The 22,202-nt window shown below is 34.8% G+C and overlaps 5 protein-coding genes across 7 annotated transcripts; 1 reads left to right on the forward strand and 4 right to left on the reverse strand.

The window, feature by feature from the left end:
* Positions 1 to 569: 569 nt before the first annotated feature.
* On the forward strand, positions 570 to 4,208 carry LOC140832628 (enoyl-CoA hydratase 2, peroxisomal-like). Its single transcript, XM_073196742.1, has 11 exons — positions 570 to 763; positions 863 to 885; positions 971 to 1,076; positions 1,540 to 1,610; positions 1,721 to 1,793; positions 1,899 to 1,938; positions 2,236 to 2,308; positions 2,418 to 2,568; positions 2,981 to 3,051; positions 3,593 to 3,766; positions 3,869 to 4,208. The coding sequence occupies exons 1-11, from the start codon at positions 707 to 709 to the stop codon at positions 3,954 to 3,956; spliced, it is 927 nt and encodes a 308-aa protein (XP_073052843.1). The 5' UTR covers positions 570 to 706; the 3' UTR covers positions 3,957 to 4,208.
* Positions 4,209 to 4,985: 777 nt separating this feature from the next.
* Positions 4,986 to 6,330, reverse strand: LOC140831664 (uncharacterized). The gene is made up of 3 exons (XM_073195408.1): positions 5,898 to 6,330; positions 5,516 to 5,792; positions 4,986 to 5,350 (listed from the first exon to the last, which is right to left on the reverse strand). Exons 1-3 carry the CDS (start codon positions 6,043 to 6,045, stop codon positions 5,119 to 5,121), a joined length of 657 nt encoding a protein of 218 aa, XP_073051509.1. The 5' UTR covers positions 6,046 to 6,330; the 3' UTR covers positions 4,986 to 5,118.
* Positions 6,331 to 6,837: 507 nt separating this feature from the next.
* LOC140831665 (U11/U12 small nuclear ribonucleoprotein 25 kDa protein-like) lies at positions 6,838 to 7,797 on the reverse strand. Its single transcript, XM_073195409.1, is given in 5 exon segments — positions 6,838 to 7,136; positions 7,272 to 7,327; positions 7,330 to 7,379; positions 7,467 to 7,566; positions 7,568 to 7,797. Coding segments are annotated over 5 exon segments (420 nt in total). The 5' UTR covers positions 7,667 to 7,797; the 3' UTR covers positions 6,838 to 7,021.
* A 2,323-nt stretch (positions 7,798 to 10,120) lies between these two features.
* On the reverse strand, positions 10,121 to 13,702 carry LOC140832630 (mechanosensitive ion channel protein 8-like). Its single transcript, XM_073196745.1, is given in 6 exon segments — positions 10,121 to 10,522; positions 10,736 to 10,938; positions 11,017 to 11,310; positions 11,390 to 11,513; positions 11,831 to 11,999; positions 12,002 to 13,702. Coding segments are annotated over 6 exon segments (2,580 nt in total). The 5' UTR covers positions 13,503 to 13,702; the 3' UTR covers positions 10,121 to 10,233.
* A 1,516-nt stretch (positions 13,703 to 15,218) lies between these two features.
* LOC140832632 (serine/threonine-protein kinase STY46-like) lies at positions 15,219 to 20,238 on the reverse strand. Of its 3 annotated transcripts, none has more exons than XM_073196748.1 (16): positions 19,842 to 20,238; positions 19,241 to 19,355; positions 18,967 to 19,031; positions 18,761 to 18,877; positions 18,553 to 18,607; positions 18,001 to 18,111; positions 17,704 to 17,754; positions 17,454 to 17,629; positions 17,267 to 17,374; positions 16,738 to 16,811; positions 16,475 to 16,650; positions 16,274 to 16,369; positions 15,932 to 16,012; positions 15,803 to 15,856; positions 15,578 to 15,712; positions 15,219 to 15,487 (listed from the first exon to the last, which is right to left on the reverse strand). In XM_073196748.1, exons 1-16 carry the CDS (start codon positions 20,027 to 20,029, stop codon positions 15,419 to 15,421), a joined length of 1,671 nt encoding a protein of 556 aa, XP_073052849.1. In that variant the 5' UTR covers positions 20,030 to 20,238; the 3' UTR covers positions 15,219 to 15,418. The 3 variants fall into 3 exon arrangements, with proteins under 3 accessions (XP_073052849.1, XP_073052848.1, XP_073052850.1); XM_073196747.1 differs by having other exon boundaries at positions 17,454 to 17,632; positions 19,842 to 20,237; XM_073196749.1 differs by lacking the exon at positions 18,761 to 18,877 and having other exon boundaries at positions 17,454 to 17,632.
* Between the last annotated feature and the right edge of the window lie 1,964 nt (positions 20,239 to 22,202).

Consider the following 22,202-nt stretch of genomic DNA (forward strand, 5'->3'; position numbering starts at 1 on the left):
TTTTCACTTGTTTTTAAAAGTTACTTTTATAAGAATTTCGATATTTTAAACTAAATAAGAAATTAATTATAGGTCATTACAAAATAAAAATAAGGTGGTAATATTTGGAGTTAAGTTTTTTTTTTTAAAAAAAGTCGATAGTATTCGAATTGATGGAATAAATTATCATAAAATCAAATATTAACGAATTCAATTTCTCCTATTTTTTTTCGAACTCAACTTACATGATTTGTCGTTCCTAGAGTTCATCTAATACGCGTCTAAAAGGTAGTAGTTGTGTTGTCGCAAATAACAAATAAAAAAAGTACAACAAAAATATTGTATAATGATATTTACAATAATTAAATTATGAGATTTTGCTATTAAATTATGAAATTTTGTATTGAATTTATTATAAAATCTTGATAAATAAAATTTTTGTATTGATTTTTATATCATCGAATATTATAAAATTTGATTTTGATTATATACATAGCATTACTCATTTATTTTATTTTATTTTTAAAAAAAGTCGGCGGCCGCTTACATTGACGAAGCAAAAATATGAGACGGACAAGCGACTGGAAGAAGCAAACATTATCCATGGAACTGATCTTCAATCTAGCCCATAACTTACCCGTAATTACTTTTTCTGCCCCTTCCTCGTCTTCTATTTCTAGCATAAAGTTTCGACTTTCATTGCATATTCCACCTCTGAAATTCCATCATGGCTGAAAATTCAGGGTTCGATCCTTATCGCATCATTTCTCACGAGTTTCCCCAGGTAATTGTTCCTAACTTATCCCCGTAAATTTTGTTCCAATTTTGCTGTGGCTCTGATTTAATTAATCTTTTTGTTGCTGCGCTGAATTGCGATCCTCAGACTACATTCACTTATACTGAAAGGTAAGTGTAAAAGATCAATAGGGTTGATTTTGTCGTTGTCCTAATTCGTCGGTAAGGTGAATTGATTGTTAGTTTTGAATTGAAGGGATGCTGCGCTATATGCACTTGGTGTTGGGGCATGTTCGAAAGACGCTGTGGATGATAAAGAACTCAAATATGTTTATCATCAAGATGGACAGCAAGCCATTGAGGTAAAGTATTAATTTGGGACGGATGAACTTGAACCAAATATTTCGATTTGCTGATTTTCTTCAACTTACTTTCAGTGTTCAGTCTTTTTATGTTTGTTTACTTTTAGTGGTGGTATTCAAAAGTTTGGTATTGTAAATTTATATTGATGATAAATTGATCTCTTTCGAACTAAGAAAAGAGAGGAATTATGTTTCAACTTGCACTCGTATTTGAAGTATGTTACAAGTTGATCTCGACACCCGCCTGAATCTGAAATTTGAATCCTGAAAGAGCAATGATATTTATGCAGTAAATTGGTCGGCTAAAACTGTGTCATTGATGCTAATGGCTTTACCTGTCGTTAAGAAGAAATTAGATAAGTTGTAAATATTGGAAAGGAAAACATCTGAAGCTCCACATAAAACTGTGTCATGAATGCTAAGATGAGAAATTGATGATTTATTCTTTTTGTACTCCCGATAGGTTTTACCAACATTTTCGACTCTATTTTCTTTCGGACTTCAGTCACAGATAGCTCAAATACCAGGTTTACAGTGAGTACTATTGCTTTCTGAGCATGTCTGAGTATTGAAAATGTAAACAAGCACTTGTATGAAATATTCTTTGTTGTGAATTTTTCTGTCTTGGTTGGCTTGTTCTTCAGATTTGATCAACGTCTTCTTTTGCATGGACAACAATACATAGAAATTTACAAACCCCTCCCATCTCATGGCTGTGTAAGTTTTTCAATTTCTATTGTTATCTTGGTTCTCCATAACTCCGTTAATTTGTTTTTTTCATTTGCTAAGCTAATTAATTTGAGATGAATTTTGTTGATGCAGCTACTAAATAAGATGTCTGTTACTGGGTTGCATGATAAAGGTCTGCTTCTGATATTGCAAGTCACTTGTATTGATTGTCTATGACTGTAGTATGATCAAGAATAATTTTTTCAAAGTAAATGCAGATAATACAAAAATAAATAATTTCCTTTTCATTCCTATCCTGTCGTAAAATAGGCGTCTATTTGTTAATATAAGTCATAAAATTAGGATTTGTGTACTACTGAAACTTAAGCTATACTTAAATGTTAGGTTATAGCATTTTGCTGGTTGGAATTCAGTTTTTGCGGATGGATGCGATTTTCATGAAGCAAGGTTTTTTTTTTCTTTCTTGTAGGTAAGGCAGCAATCCTGGAGATGGAAATTTTGAGTTATGAAAAGGAGTCCAGCGAGTTGCTATGCATGAATCGGTATGAATCTCATCTACGCGAACTCATAGATCTGTCATTGACGTGTCTCCTTTTTTCTTGCTCTCTCTTTTCTTTCATTCAGTATATAAGTCCATATATCACTCAACAGGATGGCAATCTATCTAAGAGGTGCTGGAGGCTTCTCTAAGTCATCCCAACCTTACTCCTTCATCAAGTACCCGTCCAGCCAGAACTTGGCTTATCAAATTCCCAAAACTAAACCATTTGCTGTATTTGAAGAATGTACACAACCATCACAGGTATTTTATTTTGCTTTTTCATGAAATTAAGTATGATTTCCTCCTTTTCAATCCAAAAATCACATTCTCCTCGTGCTTTAAATTCGCATAACATGAAACAAAAAAATCCATATTTTTCGCTTGTCTTTCCGGCTTCCATAAATGTAAAAGTAATAGTACTAGGGGACTAATTTATATCAACTATATGTTATGATAACCAATGAATTTCGAACTGTTACTTGTTTAGTTTCCTTCTCGAAAATTGCATCTAAAGTTAACTTTTCATGGAATGCTATTAATTCTTAATCTTCTTGATTACTTATGAGGTTACATAGTTTAAGCTGTACATAATTCGACTGTCCTTCATTGAATTTAACTTCTTCTGAGAGCATACAGTTTCTTTTTTCTTTAATTCTGTACTTCCACAATGCAGGCTTTGCTTTACAGACTATCTGGTGACTATAATCCATTGCACTCAGATCCTATGGTCGCAGAACTTGCAGGGTAGTGTGTCTTCTAACTGATAAATCTTGATTTAGCCTCGAAATCTTTTCTAGTATTCTTGAACATTTGCGTCGGGTATTTATTCGAATTTGGGAAGAGAAAAGGCAATTTCAGGTCTGCCTTGTGACTCCAGAAAAGAACAGTAGGACTTAAGCAAAATTTTTTATGCCTTCTATTATTTCAATAAGCCATGTATAAGGTCGTGACTTTGGACAACTAAAAGTGTGTGCCAGATATAGCTGGGTTCATAAAAATCTCCTACTTTTTCGAGACTGGTAATTTTTTGGTAGGATTTTAAATATAGGAGACTGTTCATTAGCTAATGTATATTTAACTTTATCATGGTAAGGGACACCTTTGATGGTTCTTACAACCAAATAGATAATGCTAGATGCCGGAGAAATATTTTAGTCAAAATTAATGCATAAAACAGAATCATGCAACTTGCAAGCATTAATTCATGTTTGATTTTTACTCCTTCGATACTGTGAAAGACCCTTCCACTTTTTTCTAATGCCTTTATATGTAATGTGTCCTATAGATTCTCTCGTCCAATATTGCATGGACTTTGCTCTCTTGGGTTCGCAGTCAGAGCCATCATCAAATGTATTTGTCGAGGTGATCAAAATATGATTAAGAACATATCAGGAAAATTTCTTCTGCACGTCTATCCTGGCGAAACTTTGATAACAGAAATGTGGCTTGATGGCTTGAGGTAACATTTTATCGAATCTTTTCTTTTCAACAACCTGATCTCCTATTATTTATTTCCTTGATTGTGTACCATAAAAGCTGGAAATGTTTGTGAAATTTGCAGAGTTCTTTATCAGGTGAATGTTAGAGAACGAAACAAAACCGTGCTTTCTGGTGCAGTAAGTCTCACTCATCTGAGTTCATCTCTTTGATTCCCCGTACCGCCTGTTAGAGATTTCCGTTTAGCAAATGGCCCTGTAAGAATTTAAAAAATGACCATTTTATTGATGCATACACGAATTTTCTCTTTCTTTTTCCTTTGTAATGTTGAATTGTGGTGGCGATGTAAAAGCCTGTCGAGTTTTGTGAAGGCTTTTCATTTGTAGGAATAATGTTTCGGTTCTACCCCAAGAATTACACAAGGAAATGAGGAAATAATAGAATAGTTTATGTTATGGGGTTTATATTGCAGCTTCGAGTCACCGTTTCTTTAGAGTCAACGGTAACATTAAAATACTCAAATATAATTGAGTTGTTACTTGTGAAAAACAAGGCAATTTCATGAATGCAGTTTTGAACTAAAAAAAGGCTTACCGCTCTTAGTTTTTGAGCATCCCAATTCCCGACAAGGGTTACTCATGGACTGTGCATGTATTTTGAAAGGCCTAAAATTTTGTACATTCCACTAATTACAGAATTAAATGGAAGATGTACGTATTTCCTGTCATCATGCATTGTTTTTGCTAAAACCGTGGGAAATATCGTTCATGATTTGGGATCAATTTGTTGGTTAATTTGCATTCACGTACTTTATGTATTTGATTTGATAACTCATTTTAACATATCATAATAAATAATTGAAGTAGGGATGCAAAATAAGTCAATAGTTTACGAGCCAAAAAAACTTCACGCATCATCACATTTGGGATATAATTTTGTATTTTTGTCAATATTATTATATTAACTTATTTTATATTATTCATGTTATTAATATTAGTATTCTTCTTAGTTTATTCTATTTGTTATGCGTATAAATTAAGAATAATGTTTTTTTCTTAAAAATAGATTTTAAAAATTAAAAATTACCGATTTAGGCAATGAAAAAAATTGAAAGTGAGACCTCTGCTCCTCGTTTAATTTTCCACTTTATTATAATTTTAAATTTTCCATTTTTTTATGTTTTGGCAATAATTTTTTTGTATTATTTAATTAAAAAAAACAAAGAGTGATGATGTCTTTTAATTATTATTTTCAAGGATCATATCCTATGTAGGCGAAAACAAAACGGCATTGTGATTGAATTTACATTAATTACCACACGGCCGAACTGGGCCTCACCAAACAGAAAAGCTCAGACTAGGCCCAAAGTCATATCTAAGCGATGGACCTCATGGAATAGGTAGATATAGTCCAGTCCAAACTGGGGGCCCTGTACGTCGATAATCTGGGATGGTCACTCTCCAGCCCAAAATCCATCTTGGGACAATACTCTTCTTCCTTCTCTTCATCGTATTCGTACACAAATTCGGGCATCTCCAGTTTGTCCCATCTTACGCTGTTTCTCAAGAGATTCAACGTCTTCACGTATCTCATCTTACCATAAAACCTGTCATCAATTCAACAACTTGGAAACTAAATTATGGTTAATTTTAATAATCAAATCAACTATAAGTAAATGAAACAGAGATAGAACAAAACCCCGATGCTTGTAAATGAAAGTGCTTTTTTCCCATGAATTTGTAAGTGGAAACTGACTAATCATGGTAATTACCCGGCGGCGGCTGCGCCAGAGAAGAGGATACGGCCAAAAGTGGCAAGAAAGAGGCGGCATTGAAGAGACGGGTGCAGGAAATAAACAGCTTCCACGTTCTGCCCAAATTCAGCAGGAACAGCATCAAACATGGATTTCATAGCCAAAATCCCAGGGGAATTTTCGCTTCTGTTAACGCCAGAGTGCACATACACAACCGAGAATCGCCTTCCTTTCAAACTGGGGAATATCTCAGCTTCCAAGAATTTCTTCACCGCCTCCACACCAACCAGCTTCCCTATATATAATAATAACACCCAAAATCATTACACACACACACACACACACACACAAAACAAGATCTTGTAAAAATCAAAGATGGGTGTTGTACTGTAAACTTTACCAGGGAAGAGTTTCCCTACGATGCGGAGGATGGGGAGTCTTCGTTTGTCTGTGCCTTGAATCTTGAATACGTCCAGTTTCTTTATGAGCTTTTGTTGTTCGGATTGGGAGAGAAGAGAAGAGGAACCGTTAGTGTTTGAAGTGGTCATTTTCACAGAGTGAATTTTGCTTATGCTTCAAGTTCTTGACAAGATCATAGGGCACTGAGTGCTATAGATATATAAAAGCGGAACCCCAAACATATCCCCTAGTTTCGAGAATAGGCTAAGCTGTTTTCTCGTATTGGAGTGTTATCTATCCGGGGAGAGATTGGGATTGGGAACCAGGATAGAATATTCTCAGCATCTTCCCTTCGGCCCCTCTTGCTACCACTTTGGGGGGAAACTATATTTTTGTCCCTTTCGGCAGAGCAAGAGGTGGGCCGTCAGTTATGGCCACACAAAACACCCTTCTATTAGTTATTGTTAGATAGAGGATTAGGCAGCCACCTAATATAAAATATAGAGAACATCAGCCTGGTATCAAGGAAGCTATTGGATCGTTGATCTAATGTTACGCTTATACGTGAATAATCATATCATAATCTACCAAATAAGCTTAAGTTCAAACTCCTTTGATATGTGTCATCAGAGAGAGAACATAAATCAAGCTAAAGGATTATCCATGGAAAATATCAAGATTTGGAAGAGAAACCGGTAAATTTAGAAGACTAATACATGACTTCAAAGAATTATCAATTACTACAGATTCAGGTAAGCTTCCGTTGATCATTTCCTGGTGATCCCACATCAATGTTCCTGTATTTTGGGTGATGGTTTTCACCAAGAGGAAATTTTCTAACAAAAGTGACCAACAAACTGGCTGAGGTATCTTTAGGTATTATATCGAACAACCCCATGTTCGGATTACGGAAAAAGTCCGCAACATGAGAGGAGCTAAGATCTCAACACGTTAACTTGGGAATACTACAGGTAAGTAAGTGTTGGCATAATGTTACATAATCTTAAAATCAAAACAGAAAGAAGCTTTTATCATCCGCAAACATCATGGTGCAAATTTTATTTTTTTAAACACATAAATGCTGCAATATACAATATCATATGTTTCAGCCAAAAATATGTGAGATTAAAAATGAAAAACCTGAGAATTGTTCCTTACGCCATAATCCTCGAGTGCAGAATCGTCGTTAAGTAACTTTTCATTGTGGTGCAAAAGGCAAAAGTTTGCCCCCACATGTTTCCTGTCAATCCAAAGAATGATCTTTGAATTTCTAAACTGATAAATTACGGGATGGTTCCTGCGGCAGTTGAAATCAACAGAGTGATGGCGGGGCATGAATTCATTCAAGATGGTTCCTGCGGCAGTTGAAACATACCAAGAAATGTGACGATGACCCATTCCTGATTCCTCCATATCATTCACTTTTTTTTCTCAATCGCCAGTTTCAAGTCTTTCACAGTGGGAGAATTCATAACCGCTACATCTTCAAACCCAAACAGAACAACAAAGAGCAATTCTCCATATGTGTTTGTCAGAATGTCAACTTGACCAAAATCAAAAGTCGGCATACCTATATTAGTGCCGTCCAATTTAGGGACAGAGCTCCGCTTGGCGCTGCCGATCTCCGAGTTGACGAGAGTGTCCACGTCGGACAAACTAGACTTCTTCGAGGACGTCGGCGAGTACGGGATCATTGAGAAGTGCTGCAAGCATTGATTGTAATTTGGCTTTCCTGGCGCTGATGCTATTGTACTCCGGAGTTGCATTCATGGCGCTGGTTCTGGACGTGTCTGCTTTCGTTTCCTCCGTTAATTTTGCACAAGAAAAATTGAAATTGAAGTCAACTCAACTGTGATCTTACTGTTCGTTAATGTCACCGCGGTGTCGCCTATTTGCCGGCAATGAATAATAGTAATCTATTGTGTCTGATCAAATATATTCAAATTCAACGTTTAATAAATGAGGTTACATTATTTATGTGAATAATATGCACAGAATTAAACATGGTGAATGGGCATTATATTAGAATTATATATATATATATGTGTGTGTATGTGTATTCATGTATGAGTATGTCTCTTGTGAGACAAAAACTTGTGTGAGACGGTCTCACAGGTCGTATTTTGTGATACAGATATCTTATTTGGATCATCCATGAAAAATTATTACTTTTTATGCTAAGAGTATTACTTTTTATTGTGAATATCGGTAGGCTGACCCGTCTCACAGATAAAAATTCATGAGACTGTCTTACAAGATACATACTCCTCTTGTGAAACACATGAGAGATGCCGATCTGATTTATATTTATAGTAAAAAAATAATATTTTTGACATAACATAAAACTCAGTGAGACTCTCTCTGGTTAATTTTGTGAGATGAATCTCCGACTCGGCTAAACTCATGAAAAAATATTATTTTTAATGATAAGTATGAATCAAGTTAACCATCTCATAAAAGACCAAAGTAATACTTTTTAATTTCTCTTAATTAGGGTGTTTTCAATGCTCGGTTTTGAAAACTTGAAACGTTGGATTTTCAAAAGTCTAACACGATGAACCCAAGCTTTTCAAAAGCCAACACAATGAACCATCATCCAGTTCAAACATTTTTTCCTCGCAAGCGAGTCCTATGCTTACTTTAGCTTTTTAATTTTTTTTTTCCCGGAACTCAAAAAAAAAGTGTTTTTACTTTTTTCCTACTTTTGTTTTCAACATATTTTTTAAGAAATGTTTTTTTTTTTAAGATTCACCTACGGTTTTTTCATTTTTAGTTTATTTAAATTAATTAATTTTCAATAATATTTTGATCAAATTATTTTTTTGTAAGCTACATATTAAGTAAAATTATAATTAAAAACAATAATTAGCTACATATTAAGTAAATTTATAATTAAAAACAATAATTGTGTTTTAATTATTAAATTTAAATATATTGTGGATTAATGTAACAAAAATAATATTGATTATTAACAGATTAATTAAAATGAGTATAAAAATATATGTTCGAAATATGATATAAACGAAAATTATAAATAAACATATTAAAAATATAGAATTATGTATTAATTGGTGGGCCTGACAAAAAATCCTTTTTTGTGGGTTTATGCTTGTGGGAAGATTTTTTAAGAAGTTGAAATTTTGAACTTTTGATATAACAGTAATTTTATGATCGAGTTATAGTTTAGAGGAGTGGAGAATAAACTTTTTAAACGATTTTGCGATTAAAAGAGCTACAATAGCTCGTTTTTTATATGGTCAAAACATAATCGAGCACTGATAAATTAAATCGAGTTTAATTCTAAAATAAAAAAAAAACTGTAACTAATCTTTTTAAAAAACTATTAAACATTTAGAAAAGTATTTAAAAAAGTACACAAATTAAAATAATAAGAATGCTTTGGGCGAATTATTTTTTCAAATACTTTGTATGAAATATTTTGGTATTTGAAAAATATATAAAATGCTTCAACTATACCAACCAAAAACAGCAATAAAAGTAATTAAATGCGATAAATAATTATACACGAATTTTTTGTATGAGTAAATATATTATAAATATAAAAAATTTTGTTATCTTCAAAATCAAATCAAGATCGACAGCGTTTTTACAACTCTTACATATGTGAAGTAATGATAGGATACAAAATAAAGTTTGGGTTTACGAGTACCATTGTCGAACCATTGTTCCACGTTTACATATCTTTTTTAAAATTTAAAAAAAAATAAATAAAAGATATTTAAAAAACCTGTGAAATGAACAGACGGGCCAGGCCCATCACGGCTACATATTCGGCGCCGTGAACCAAATCAACGGGTAAACGGCCCATTGACCCTATTACGGCTTCCGGTCGGATTTGGTTAAAATTAAATCTGGGTCATACTGGGTATATACAAATGCTATATTTTGGATGGTTGATCTATGTTTTAAAAAAAATTTAATATATAAACAAAATTTTATTTCCAAGAAAATAGAATTGAAAAAAAAGCTTTAAGACAACTCTGACAAATTTTCCCATAAAAAAAAAAAAAAACCTTCACAACAGAAACACGATATCAAGTGGAAATTAAAATGCTTTTGCCATTCTATCTATCATATGAAACATCTTCCAAAATATTTATGAAAAAGTTGAATTTTGACTTAGTTTATGAGGCCATATATCTATTTTCCTTTGTATAAAACAATATATTAACATAAAAATTTATCTCATTTTAGACTATGATGGCGAATTGAAGGTAATACTGTATTATCAAGAAACTGAAGGTTTCTGGATACACCTTTATATGATTATATTTCCATCTGTTTCAATATAGTTTATCCACCGCAAACAACTGAGCTCATGTAGTAGAAACAGCCCAATTTGATGGAAGCCTAGCCGAACTCAAAGGCGGCATGTTCCGTACATTCACATCGAGAGGCAGCAACCGGTATTCGATATCGAGCTCTCGGAAGATTTTGATCATCTCCTCAACCAGAAGTGCTCTTCTTGCCCATCTCTCCCCCATGTCTTGATGATTCATCTTGTGAGAAAGCCATACCGACCACTTCAGTCGGTTCAAATCCTCGATGTCCCTCATCACTACTGATGGTGCAGGGTTCCAGTGGTCGCTCTTGTTCTCAATGTACCTGAAAATGTCCAGTAGTCATGTATAGAGAACAATACATACATGTATTTTTCAGGTGGAGTCTGTGATCAAATCGAGTGACGAATGTTGAATTTCGAAAAGAGTTATTTCTTATCAGCGTATCAAAATTACAAGGTCAAAAGTTCAAGATACCTAATATGTTCACCTTTCTTAATCTCAAGATTTTGGAAAAACATTTAATTTATATTCGCACCTTATGATTCTCTCCTTCATTGTCGCAATCTTCTCCACAGGGGTTGAGATATGTATACAGAAGTCAATTGCGTCGCCCATATCCGGGCTGCGGTAGTAGTTGTTGATCGGCTTTGTGGATAAGACACTGTTTGGGTAATAGATCTTGAGGCTATCATATCTTAGAAAGACAGTCGTCAATATGTTCATCTCTTCGACTATCATCTGAAAATAACAGTTGAAATCAAATATGCATTGAATATGTTGGAATCTTGCATGTTTCGTGGAAAACAACTAGCATACCTGAACTCCATCAACTTCAACACGGTCACCCACATCAAAAGGGTGCATCACAAATAAAAAGATGATCGCCTCAAACGTTGTTTTGCAAGTATTTCCGAACATGAACACAACTAAAAGAAGTTGGGAGCTTAAGAAGATAAAGAAATGTGTAGTCGCAACTTTGAGTATGAGGAGCCAGATTACGATGACAATAACCCCAACAAGGGCGTCCATCATTTGATGTAGTTTGTTGACGGCAGTTTTTGTGTCGTTTAGGGATAAAGCAAGAGCCCTCCGTTCCCTAAACGCATTGACCTGTGGCATAAAAGATTTGTAGTTTATATCACATACAAATACATGGTATAAAAAAAAGCTTCTTTTACATATTACTCACCAACCAATTTTTTAGATCACGCTTGCTGATTCCCTTTTGTTCACATCCTCCTTCAAAGAGACGCATTGCCTTTAAAGCTTCATCTTCTCGAAGAAAGCGCATTAAATCCTCCTGGTAAATGCATCTGCACACGAAAAGGCATCCTAGCAAGTAAGGGTTTATACATAACCCATAAAATTCAAAAAAATATGCTGATATAAATTTGGTGCTTAGATTTTTCCATAAGCTGACTATAGGCTTCTTTTGGTTGCCACTCTCAAACGAGAAGCTTTAATCTAACAGCAAAGGCAGATCCAGATACATAGAGAATTTAATGCAATTGTTGAAGGAAATAACACAACTTGAGTCATTTGAAATGAAAATTATAGTGTAATCGGCTAGGTACAAATCAATGATAGGAACAAGTAAATATCATAAATTAGGAAACAAGTAGAAAATTACTTAGCTCCTGGCCTGGCCACATTGATAAAAATCTTTTTGGCGGCAGCTTTGGCCTGATTTTCACTTGTGATCTGCACCATCGATTCATCTTCAGCAGTCGAGCCCTGTATGCGCTCATCCAGAGTTGAGATCACCCCTTTCCTCACAATGTTCATCAACCTCTTCATATCCAAGCCGATATATTCTTCTGATTCAGCCTATGCAAATGATCGACCGTAATACCATTCCGTTCTTCCTTCTTCGACATCATTTTCGAAAGCCTGGGACTTTTAGCATCCATGGAAACAGTACTCCTCCTTGGAGTTCCGATCATTCTTCCACTTTTTGGGAAAACATTGGCCTTAAGGTCAGCAGGAATAGTCGCCCCCGCACTCTGAAGCTTCTGAACCTCAACCATCACCCTCTCCTCGTCTTCCTGCACCAGTTGAATCTCGATCAGTGGCGGCCCGGAAAGAGTCTCGATCACATACTGAGTGAACAATGCCTCCTGAATCCGATCAAAAAACGTGCTAACATGAAATGATGAAGCTAAAACCTTAACAATCAAAGTTTTTAGCAGCCAAATCAAAGTTCCCACCAAAAGGCAAACCCAAATCTTGGTCACATAAGGTAAAATCTTCCCATCTGTCACCCTCTCAACCCTCTTGTCGAAAATGCATTGCCAAGCTATCAGAACTAGAGTCAACCACACACAGTTCTGCACTGCGTTTCGCAACCCGTATACGAAATACAGAACCCTTTTCCGTAAGAGAAAATTCCTCTCTATGAAGAAAACCACAATCCGAATTGCCCAACCGGAAACCAATCTCCCAGAAATCAATACCAGAACCATTAACACCCATTTCCAAAGATCTAATTCAAACAAGGTTCTTTTTCTGAAGAAGTTAATAGTTAAACTACAAACTAAAGCACCAACGATCAAAATTAGACCCAGTAATTGCATTACTGAGAGAGCACTACACTTCATTTTCTTGTAATCCTCGGGAAAATCTTCGTCAAGGAAAGGGTCGTCTTCGTCAAAATCACTTGCCCCTTTTCCTAAAACTTGGGATTTGAGCATTCTTTGAGTCTGGGATTTCTGATTATTCTCCTCCGGTGGGTCCAGTAATCTCGACTTAGTTTTCGCTCTCAGTAAACTAGATCTTCTCCGAAAAGAATTGTTGGAGCTGCAAACTACAACTTCAGCAGGTTCAGCATTTGACACGCGGTTCGCCGATGGCGGTTCAGCCGTATTCTTGTGAAATGAAACGCGGACCTCTCTCGGGGTCAGCTGCCCGTAGTTGTTATCGCCGGGGCTCTCGGATATTTTAGGTAAAGGCGATCTCGGGGCCACCGGAGATTCCGTCACTAAATCGAAGTCCTGCGATGCCGCCGCGGCTCTCATGACGGCGTCGTTTGAGAAATCGTAACTGGAGTCCCTCCACATTCTGCTTTCGTGGCTCTCATTCATGCCAGCACTACTGACACTGTCTCCATTGGGTGAATCTTGGACGTTACTCTTCGTTCTGACGTTCTTGGGCGGTGGAGGCGAAGGGGAGGATGTGTCGAAGGAGGAGGGAGATGACGTCATGCTCGCGGGGTGGGACGTGGGGTTTTTGCACTGGGTTAAGAGACTATGGGCTTCTTCTTCTTGCAATTGTGAGGATTTCAAGGATTTGCGGAAAGTTTCCATGTGAGGTGGTGAAGTAAAAGTGGAATTTCAAAAAACAAAACGGGATTTTTCAACTCAAAAAGAAAACAAAACCCATTTAAAATCACAACATTGGTCAGATGATTCGGGAAAAAAAGAGTATTTAATGTTGAATTGAGATTTATATAATCAAAGAGCGATGAGGTGTTGGCCTTAGATTTCAGCAAATACGAAAAGGTGGTTTGGTTGCATGAAGAAACTGTTTCGTAATGTGTGAATTTTTAAACTAAAAGGAAGTGCTAGAGAGTGGTTGCAAGACACGTGCTGGAGATATACCGCGTAATGAAAATTAATTGGTTTCGTAATTTTATTTCTCTCATCGATCTCTGTGTTTCAAATATGAAAATACAAACAAGTTTTATTCGACAAAAATTTGTGTAAGACGGTCTTACATGTCATATTTGTGAGACGGATCTCTTATTTAGGTTATCCATAAACGTATTATTTTTTATGTTAAGCGTATTACTTTTTATTATAAATATCGATATAGTTGACCCATCTCTCGGATAAAGATTCGTGAGACCGTCTCAAAAGAGATATCCCTTTATAGTTTTATTTGTATTTGATTTATTTTAGATTATTTACTCTTATGGAACCTAAGACCCGAGCGATGCATGTGTTTTTTTTTCAAATAAAAAATATTAGTATTTTTTATAATTTACCGTACTCACTTATGTATTATGATCATTAAGATAATACTCATTTATTGATTTTATAATTTTGATATATTTTATATCTAACAGATAAGTGAAATCTCAACAATCGTCACGAATGATATAAATGTAAAATATATTGCTTATTTAATAATATGTAATCTTGTTAAAATAAAACATGAAATCATATTGCTTTATTAGAATTTCAATTTTTATCTCTTTCGTTGGTTAAGTATCTCGATTTTTATAATGAATAAATTCTTCGATTTCTTTCGGAAGCAGATGATTTACAGTGATATTAATAATAATTATATCGTAAGATTTTACTATCATATCATAAGATTTTGTATTGAATTTATAACTAGATTTTAATAAATGAAATTTTTTTGTATTGAATTTTTTGTGTTGTAAGATTTGTTGTACGAATATGGTTGTCATACAGTTAAAAAAACTATGAAAATGAAAATAATTTAACAATCACATTTAATTTCTGTAATTCTATTTGTAATATTATGATTTGGATTTTGTACATAATAACATAATATTGAAATATAATCACAACTTTTAAATGTAATATGTGACAGACCATGCTATGAATTATGATTTTCTTCTTCAAAATCTTTAAATATACATCTTAACAATCAAGAGTAGATATTTTGTGAGACAGTCTCCCGAAACTTTATTTGTGAGACGGTTAACTCTGCTCATATGTAAAATAAAAAATAATATTTTTTCATGAGTGATCCAAATATAATATCAGTTTCGCAAAATTGATCTGTGAGATCGTTTTACGTGTCACCGGATAAATAAAAGATGAGAAGTTACGTTTCAGAATCATCATATACTTAATGTGAGGGTGGCTTGGCCGTCTCGTTTGTTTTACTGAGAGGATGTTCGATTAAATCACGCGTGTTTCCGATTTAGCAATTAATAGTTATGGGCACCCATTTCAGTTTTTTATGCTGCCATGGATTTTTCTTTAACTTTTAACTTATTAGTATATTTTACACAAATTCAGTTGGTATCATACTATTTTTATGCAAACTTCATCATACAAACGTAGTTGGATTCAGCTTGATTCCGAAAATGCTGTACATTTTACATTTGTTTGACGTGAATGAATGATGTTCATTTCTCTGTACCATCCCAACAAGTCAGATCTCTTGATCATCCAGCCATTTCAGCCTAATTCACTAATAAGTCGCATAGTGATGATAATGGTCAAAGCAACAAATCTCGCACTTCCTAGGCATTCATGAGCTGACATGATTCTCCCAGATTTCTTTTCTTGCTAGCCCTCTCTTCATCGGAAACCTGTTTCGAACGATCCATCATGCTTGAATCAAGAAACTCGTAAACGAAAGACAGGAAAAGCCCCGGCAGACATCGCTGCATGCAGCTTACCTTTTCGGCCATGAATTGCAAAATTCCTATCAGTTCAGAGAACTCAGGTCTTAAAGATGGTTCCTGCTGCCAACACTTTTCAAGCAATTCAACTATTAGGGGATGAGTGTGCCTTGGTATTGTTGGTCTCAAGCCCTGAAAAACATTTTCATATTAGGAAAACCGGAATGTCTCTTTTAAGACCATTCGACGAAGAGACGATATGGTAGTTGATATGTGGTGTACCTTCTGGACGACCCCAACTGCTGCCTGTAACGGAGTCAAGTTTGCATATGGTAACTGGTTTCAAGTTAAATAAAGTGATTATTTCATCTACAGAAGTTCAAGAGATTGAAATAACTAAATGACACAAACCTTTCCGGTTAGAAGTTCCCAAAGCACAATTCCAAAGCTGAAAACATCAGCTTTATGATTGTATGGCTTGTGTTCAATAACCTTTCAACATGAAAAAATACGCATGTGAAGCATGTCTAGCCCTCATTTCGATGTAACCGTGGTTCAGTTGAAAAATAGACATGCATAGACAGACCAATTTCTCCTAAAGTTCAAACTCCTTGGAGATATGTTATAATAGGTTTATACGTTGAATAATTAGTGGTACCATTGAAAAATGCAAATCCAGAATCAAGATTACCCAAGAAATGTATTTACAAATTAATTTACACTCGTGTGCAGTAAATGAAAAAATTAATGAACCTCTGGAGCCATCCAGCGATATGTTCCCGTCTCGGCAGTCATGACCCCGGACTGAAGTTGCACTCGAGCAACACCAAAATCAGCAATTTTAACCACCTGCATATCATCAATGATTGTTGATGTGGGGCACACATGCTCCAATAAATGTTTATGAATGCTACAAACAAATAAATGTTTTTTGGAGATCTATTAGCTTCTTACATCATTTTCATCCATTAAGAGATTGGCCGCCTTTAAGTCCCTGTGAATTATGTTATTATGATGCAAGTAGCTCATTCCTTTAGACACGTCAATCGCGACCTTTAATAAGGCAGGAAGCTTGAAAACGCCCTTTTGTTTGTGCAGGAAGTCATATACACTTCCACCAGGCATGAATTCTGAATAGAGAATCAGAGGTTCAAAAGAAGCAGATGCACACGTCTTGACGCACCCGTTGAAATCACAAAGATGGTAAGTTGTATTACCAGTGACAACACACAAGAGTGGAGGTCTCGTACATGCTCCAATAAATTGAATGACATTTTTGTGCCGGACTTTCCTGAATTAGAAAGATATCAAAAGCTTTAGTTGGTAATATAAATGAAACAATGCATTTTATTTATCCAAACAAATCCCAGTACATCCGAGGAGAAGCTACTTCTTTTTCTAGTCTAGCCTTCCATAGATTTGGCAGATGAAAAAAAGACCAAATTTACCAAAATTCAATCAACAGCAACGGTTTGAATTAGATTATGTAACACAAAAGAAGTGCCTTGATAGCAAAGACAGGCTCTAGAACTCCCAAGCAAAAAAAAAGTAGATTTTCTATGCAGGCGGGTGATGGATGTAGAGAAAATTCTTTCAAAATTATAATTGAATGCTGACTCTTTGATATGTTAAGCTTTTGCTTCTGTAAAATAATACACAGATATGAAAAAAATACGTGCAACAGTTTCTTTACATGAATTGGTATTGATCTAGTTCATCGACATTTTAATCTGCGACTGGGGTTACCTCAATATATAGACTTCTTGGGAAAATTCCCGTTGCATGTTTCCATTAATGAACTCAGTCTTGAAAACTTTGATCGCCACATCTTGACTTCGAAACGACCCTTTGTATCTGTGTTGATTTTCATAGTTATATATATTGGTCTAAATAAAACTGCCAACTCCATGACAGCTAGAGAGATTAAACTCACAAGTCTCCGTTCGACCCTGAGGCAATCTTGTATTCAAAATCCAGTAACTTAGTGTTGATTTCCCAGACGTCACTGCCATCAAAAGGAATTTCCACATTATTTGGTGGAAATGTATTACTTCTCTGCCCTTGTCCTCCAGCAGGAGACACCAGCTCTTGTTTAACACCCATCGATTGCTTCTGCGATATGTTTTGTAATCAAATCCAAATAAACAACAGTAGCTTGGGCATTATTTCATGCCTTATCGTACCTCAATATTTGGAATTTCTTTCACTAAAGTGTTTCTGAGATGCTCAATTCCCTAAGAATTTGAAGTAGGCATCAATCAATTGCAGCATACTGGATGAGTGAGGATAAAAAAAATGCAGCCAAAGTCCGACACGCTTAAACATAAAATACATTGAATTCAATCAATTCATTAAGATGTGCCCTATTTTATTTATCATTTGTTATAAACTAAAATGCCATTCTTAAGGCTCCCAGCCTTCCAAGAATGACAAGATGCTGATACTTACGGTGATCTAAATTTATGAAATAAAAAAGGTACCTTGTGTTCCCAACCATCAACAACAAAGACGTCCAAAGAATAACCGTCTATCGTGGAAAAGGCATGTGCTTCTTGAATGTTCAGCCCAATCTCAGACATCAGGGAAGTCAACTGAAAGTTTCAATCAAATGAGGACCTCAGTTATCATCAAAGGAAAGTATATATTAACACAACAATCATCATCAAAAGAAACTATACATACAAAAAAACTTTACATGACTGCATAAGATACATAAAAAGAACTCAAAAGGAAGAACCCCCCGTTCGCTCTTTTACAGAACTAGTTCGAAGAGCTGAAACACTTATGAAATAACAAAATGACAAATACATATCATATGCAAATATACATCAAGATTACAGAATGATTGGATTAATCTAAACAGTCATCTCATCAAATTCACATTCATTTTTCTTGAGAAAAACGAAATATGGAACCAAGTCTATAATTTAAGGCTGACAATATTTGTTTTACATGCGCCATGATAATGAAAAACATACGAAAGAAATTTTCAAGAAGTGTTTCATTAACTTGACAAAATGCAGAGGCATTACCCCACTGAGGAGCTTTGGCTTGTCTTTTGTGGAAATTGTGATTTCATGGAGTGGCCTGATAGAATCAGCACGATACCACGTCAGTTTGAATATGTATGTCTTACTACTCATTGATATTGCACCAAAAATCCCCATGCCCAGAACAACATTCTCACTCCCGAAAAAGAAAACAAAAGCTCATTCATGCTCAAACCTTTTAGAATATTACCACAATGGGAGTGATTTCCTACTCATAGAGTCGTCCCGATTAGTAACATCAGATTCATTGGCAACAAATGCAAGTTCGTGATTTGACGACAACCCAAATGCGGGTGGAGGATGAGAACTTAAAAGAAACAAATAAAATACTTCAATTACTATCTAAAATTCCATTTTTAATGCAGATTGTATGCACGAAGTATCTAATTCCTTTACCCGTCGAACCCAAAGGCATTCCCCCCTTTAAAGAAGCTTGAATGAACAGCATCCTCCAGAAGAACCTGAGTAATAAAGGAAACAAACATTTCTTTACTAACTGAAGCTATAAGATAACAGGAAACATTTACTAAAGAATCAATAAACACAGAAGAAGTTATTCAAGAAAGATGCTTGATATGAAGCAAGTAAAAGCTATCTTGAAAGAACCAAATTTAGCAGAAGCGGTGTCTCTAGCCCAAAACAATGAAATATAATAGAGACGCTGCTATACCTGCACAAGACGGACATCAACTGCCGGTCTAGTGAGAGGATCGCGCGCCAAACTCAACAATTTCTTGTGCCTGAGGACATCCTCTGCCCTTTCGGTGTTTACATCCAACGTATAACTACAATATGAATGAAGGGTACTCAATAGTACATCAATCATTTCAAACAAAATAATCTCACAGCAGGATGTACTTATCCAGACCAAAACTAGCACCAAATGTCAAAAGAAAATATTCTCTCGTAAAAATTAAAAGAAAATGTCATCCAACGAGTTGAATTAGTCAAACACACCAACTTTTAACTGCAAGAAACAGAAGAGGACATGTTCCCCCTTCCTTTAGGCTCCACCAACTTACTGATCACACACCACCATCTTTCTTTCCAAAATTATAATCCAAAGATTTAAACTTGAACTTTCTTTCCCATTTTTTCCTTTCTCAAAATCTTGGCTTAGATCACATACAAAAGGGAAAAAAAACGCACACGCACTAAACTCAAATTCTCACCCACCTTCAACAAATACCCCACTTCCCGTAACAACTAAAAAACATGGGCCTGAGCCTAAGACATGATTCTATAAAAAAGGTGGAAACAACAAAAATTACCGATCAGGAAGCATGCTAAAATGAGCCCACAACTCATCTTCAAAACCATGTTCAGCAGCCTCTTCAACATCCAATTCTTTTAATCTTTCCAAAACTTCGTTAAAAACCGCAGCTTTCTGCCTCCTTTTCCTACCTTGAACCGGCGACCACTCAGATTGCCGGCTACTACAGCTCTCACTATCCCCCATTAAATTATATTTTATTCCACAACACACACAAAAAAAACCCCACACAGAACTCAAGGAATATGCAGTATGATTCAGATTCCAATGATTTACGCACAAAAACAACAGACTGAAAGAAGGAAAAATAAAAAAGAAGAGTTGGTGGGGCGTGATGTAAGTATCTGTTCTTTCTTGCAAATTGCATGAAATGAAGTTAAAAACCAGAGGATAACACATAAAATAAAACAAAAATAAAAAAGGCACCTGTTTTGTAATGTGTGTTGACGTGGATTCAAACGAGGCTGGCCAACATCGCCTGTCCATCACCAAACTCTGCAGTTGATGATTCTTTTTTCCTTAATGACGAAATCTTTTGGATTAAATCGATGTTCTTTCTATAATAATATATATATATATATATATATATATATATATATATATATATTATTCCAAAGAAGCCTCTCGATTATTATAACTATTTATTCACATATTATAAACATATATATCAGTTAAATATCACAGTGGACAGGAATCAGTAAAATTTAATTTTGAACATTGTCGATTATTTTTCCGCTCTAAAAAAATTATAATTGATAATAACAATGTATCTCAAACTGAAAATGCATGTTTAGTTTGTCTTTTATACCTCTCCTAGCAAACAATTAATCTAAAATATGTAATGCACAAGGTTCATCAAAATTAAGTTGGATAAACTTGGAATCATCTCAATAAATGGTCAAACAATAAAAAAGTGCTTTATAATTTTTTTTTAAAAAATGATGTTTATATATATGAATTTGATAGATGTGGCCCACTCTCAAGCTTATCCAACCAGATTCTTGGATATTGTCATGGGCCACACTTTCGAGCCAAGCACATATTATCATTTTTTTTCTTTTGTACGAGTGACTCTTATGTGACCGTCTCATGACTTGTGAGACGGATCAATCCCTATCCATATTTACAATAAAAAGTAATATTTTTCGCATAAAAAGTAATATTTTTTCATAGGTAATCTAAATAAGAGATCCGTCTCACATATAGGATCCGTGAGACCGTCTCACATAAATTTTTGTTTTTTTTTTTTACAGAAACAAATAAATTTTGTTCTACTTTTTTTTTAAAAAAAATATACAAATCACTATTTTTAAATATATATATATATATATATATATATATATATATATATATATATAATGAAATGCTTGTAAATAATATGCGGTCAACACTGTCGTGAGACGGTATGGGGTTGTGTGGCGTATATCACAACACTCCATATGGTTGGGGGCAAGATTCGCCAGACAACCTATAACATTTAATTCTTTTCACCAATATTTTATCCAAAGTATACGAAGTTGTCAAATATGTTGAAATTTAAGTCAAAAATATTATTCCCGCTGCATTTTTATACGTATCGGTTTTTCGTACTCAAGTAAAAAAAAAAAGGGTAAAATCCCGTTGAATACGAGGCCAATATTAATTTTAAGGAGAATGATATACGTGGACAGAGGAAAATCGGTCATAAATATATACGTATAATGAGTGACTCTCATGTGAGACCGTCTCACGGATCATAATCTGTGAGACGGGTCAACCCTACACATATTCACAATAAAAAGTAATACTCTTAGCATAAAAAGTAATACTTTTTCATGGGTGACCCAAATAAGAGATCCGTCTCACAAATATGACCCGTGAGACCGTCTCACACAAGTTTTTGCCATGTATAATATGTCTAATTAATTTGTGTGGAGTTAATACATTATTTTTAAACATTATATTTTTGTTCAATTGTAATTTAATTATAAGATCAATAGTACTTTAATTTATTATTTCTCGAGAAATATTACTTTATTGTATATTTTTTATGAAACAAGTTAAATTTCAATTTAAATTTTGAAAAATCAACATCTTAATCACATCCACGACAAAAATAAATTCAAATTAAGAATGACAACGACTGATCGTGTTAAAACCAGGTCAAACGAGGTTTCGAAACGGGACGGATCCGACTCAATGGATCATGCGAGTCTGAGATAAGTCTCAGGTTTGGGTGAATCTGTTCTGTATAGATCCGTCTCAATGGATCATGCGAGTCTGAGATAAGTCTCAGGTTTGGGTGAATCTGCTATATATATATATATGTGTGTGTGTGTGTGTGTGTGTATTGTATATAATATATTATACACATATGTTG

This window comes from Primulina eburnea, chromosome 5 (assembly GCF_022965805.1).
Source record: "Primulina eburnea isolate SZY01 chromosome 5, ASM2296580v1, whole genome shotgun sequence".
Classification (NCBI taxonomy): Eukaryota; Viridiplantae; Streptophyta; class Magnoliopsida; order Lamiales; family Gesneriaceae; genus Primulina; species Primulina eburnea.